Here is a 3,464-nt window from a genome sequence, read left to right as displayed (position 1 = left end):
AAATACCTGCAACGATAATTATTTATTAGTATGGGCGATGAACTATAATGATTTCCAAAATAATAATAAAAACATTTAAATATCAAAAGAAAAGAATTATAATTTAGAGACTAATATGTGAGTTAAGTAAAAAAAGAAAAACAAATAAAATATCTTACATTCGGCTCAAAACTACAAATAATTATCCTATATTTATCTCCGGGTAGTAGTACAAAATTTAATGCCCAATTGAAGTAAGCCTCACGGGACATCCATGAAACTCATCCACATCACATTTCTTTCTCCACTGCTGTTCTCGCCGGGAACCAACCAACCAAGAAACACCATTTTTTCCCCTTCCCATTTTCTCTCCAATTCCTTCACTTTTTCTATCAAACCATCCAATCATCCTTCTTTTTCGATCTCCCCATTTTTGGGTTATTATTTTTTTTCATAATATTTTTGGTCGTTTGTTTTTGTCATCCGGAGAAGGAAAATAAATGAGAACAGGAAAGCAAAGTCAAGAGGAGGAAGAGTACGAGGAAGAAGAGTTTGGTTCCAAAAAACAAGGCCCATCTTCTAATCAAATTATGTCCGGAAACGCCATTAACAACTCCAACAAAGGTAATATTAATTTGGATCCCACTCTTTACCCCCCCCCCAAACCCAGATCCCCTCCTTTCCTTTTCTTCTTTATTATCACTGTTTTTTCTAGATGATTAATGATTGTTTGTTAATGGGTTTTGTTGAATTTTGAAATCTGGGTATTCTTTGATACCTGATTTCTGGGTTTGTTTTGTATTTAAATTTTTTTCTGGTTATTTGGAAGCAGGTGGGAAGAACAGTGATAAGGCTAACGCTATAAGATCGAAACACTCGGTTACCGAGCAGAGGAGGAGGAGCAAGATTAATGAAAGGTATCTTCTTTTCATTTCTTCCAGTTTGAATTTCATTGTATTTTTTAAACTGGAAGCTTTTAGTCATACCCTTTAAGTAATTCTACATTTATCGAGTTAAAAGTCATAAATTGCATGTAAATGGCTTGGGGTAGGCTGACTAACTTTATTAGCTTTGGTTTACTTTGTGGAAATTTTGATGATTGAAAAGAAAGTGGATTTTCTAGTTAACAAACTGAACATTTGTCAAAGACTGTGTTTTAACTTGAAATGTTACCAGAAATTAACATGCTATTGGTTATGTGATGGTGAGAAACGATAGTGGATTGAAGAGTGTTTGCTTGTTCCTTTCCTTGCTATGAATTTAAGTACTTGTTGTATGTAAAAGGCTTGGAATCGGAATTTAAGTGTTGTCGAATTACTGCAGCTTTATTATGGATTCAAGAGAGGGTGTGAATTGATGATGCTCGCTTTACTAAGTGAATAGTAATACTGATAAGCTTTCTGATGCTTTTTAGGTTTCAAGTATTGAGAGATATAATTCCGAACACCGATCAAAAAAGAGATACGGCTTCATTCCTGCTAGAGGTAGGTTGTGAATCTGGGAAATCCTAAACTTTCAAATACTTTATGCATGTCCAATTTTGTTGATTTTGCATCAAAAACTTCCGTTTACTTCATTAAGACTATTCTGCTTGAAAATTTTGTCGATATCGGATCAATGTTCTTTTGCAGGTGATAGAGTATGTCCAATATCTACAGGAGAAGGTTAAAAAATATGAGGGTTCATACCAGGAATGGAATTCTGAGCCCGCAAAATTAATGCCATGGGTAAGATCTTGTATGCTTTCTATCTACGGGGTTTAGCAGTTAATTTGCAGTTTAAAACTATGTTTTCCGGACTCAGGTTTCTCAGATACTAGTATGGGTATGTTTGATGTGCATGATATTTTACTGGGCTAATTACTTATGGGGAATTCGATTTAGCTTGTTAATGATGTACATGATATTTTACTGGGCTTAACACTGGATTTTTCTTTTACATCCATTTAATCTCGGGACTAGCACATTATTTATTTTCAAAGTGTTAATTTCTTGTGTTAGTAAGTTACATGGTATTGAAGGTTTTGCTTACTTTATTATAGAGAAATAGTCACTGGCGTGTTCAGAGTTTTGTCGGTCAACAACAAGCTATTAAAAATGGTTCTGATCCGGGGTCAGCATTTGCCGGGAAGTTCAATGAGAATAACATCAATATCAATCCCACGATGATCGCAAGTGCACAAAATCCTGTAGAATCTGATCCTGTCAGAGACACTATGTCCAAAGCTATGGATCAGCAACCAGAGTTGGGAAGCAGGGGAATGCCTCTGCCCATCCAAGGTGATAATATGCTTGTGCATCCCCTTCAGAGACCGGTCTCTGAGGCTCAACCGACTGAGTGCTTTATTGGCAATGATACAGTGAACCAACAGGAAGATCTGACTATTGAAGGAGGAACAATTAACATCTCTAGTGTCTACTCCGAAGAGTATGGGATTTCCTACCCACTTGCAAACTTTTACATCACTGCTCATGTTGATGAATATATTATGAATTGTTCTGATAGTTTACATCAGCAATAGTTGTTCCACATACAACAATAGCTTCTATAACATTTGAGGCCCGAACGCTTATCATATGGATCTTTTTGCCATTGTTTGGGGATCGGATATAATACTTTCCAGCTTAAAATCGCATTAGGTTTAGGGTGCTGAACTATAAATTGATAATGTTTATGGATTCTGATATTGACCAGGTTATTGAACTCTCTGACACAAGCACTGCAGAGTGCGGGTTTGGATCTGTCACAGGCCAACATCTCTGTTCAGATCGATCTCGGAAAGCATGCTAATAGAGGGCTAACATCAGGAACATCGGCCAAGGTATGACTGAAACAAAAGATCTTGGCCACTTCATGTTGGTTGATCCCCGTTATAGGGTTTATTAGAGAAATTAGTCAAGATACAGAGCAAAATCGTTTTCAATATTTTGACAGGATCCGCAGAGTGCCCCATTTCAGGCAATGACCCATCATAGAGATGTGAGCAACGGAGAGGAATCCGATCATGCTCAAAAGCGGATGAAGAAATGAGATGAGCAAGTTGAGAATTTTTGGCTTCTGTTGGGTTATTCCTTGTGTCATTTTTTAAGCTTCATTTGGTTAATGCATATGCATGCATTTTTAATATGAGCAGTTCCCCATGATGTTATGTATTTATATGGAGTGGTTCCTCAGGTTTCTGTTGAGAGGATGTCAATGTTTGACCTCTATTATCATGGATGGATGTATCATTCATATTGTTTTAAATATATAAATTTATATTTGTATCCAATTCTCCATGTTTGGTATATAACCTTAGTTGCATTCCAGCATTTAATGATTGATAAGCGATTCGTGCTTTTTAATCATAGATTCAATTGTTTGTTTTAATTGGGTTGAATAATTTAGAAATCAAGCAATTTTTAAACTAATTAATTATACTAACAAGTTATAAATAATATAGTACAGATATAGAGATGGTAAATTATGAGTACTAAAATAAAAAT

General features: G+C 35.6%; 1 protein-coding gene across 2 annotated transcripts; it reads left to right on the top strand.

Annotated features, from left to right (window-relative positions):
* The first annotated feature begins 209 nt into the window (after nt 1-209).
* On the top strand, nt 210-3,250 carry LOC105771393 (transcription factor BIM2). 2 transcript variants are annotated; one of them, XM_052631631.1, is made up of 8 exons: nt 210-603; nt 812-896; nt 1,394-1,463; nt 1,611-1,706; nt 2,021-2,258; nt 2,340-2,406; nt 2,674-2,800; nt 2,914-3,250. In XM_052631631.1, exons 1-8 carry the CDS (start codon nt 480-482, stop codon nt 3,007-3,009), a joined length of 903 nt encoding a protein of 300 aa, XP_052487591.1. In that variant the 5' UTR covers nt 210-479; the 3' UTR covers nt 3,010-3,250. The 2 variants fall into 2 exon arrangements, with proteins under 2 accessions (XP_052487591.1, XP_012448295.1); XM_012592841.2 differs by having other exon boundaries at nt 212-603; nt 2,021-2,406.
* Nucleotides 3,251-3,464: the final 214 nt, after the last annotated feature.

This window comes from Gossypium raimondii, chromosome 5, assembly GCF_025698545.1.
Source record: "Gossypium raimondii isolate GPD5lz chromosome 5, ASM2569854v1, whole genome shotgun sequence".
Taxonomy (NCBI): Eukaryota; Viridiplantae; Streptophyta; class Magnoliopsida; order Malvales; family Malvaceae; genus Gossypium; species Gossypium raimondii.
This window is presented reverse-complemented; position numbering and strand designations above follow the sequence as displayed.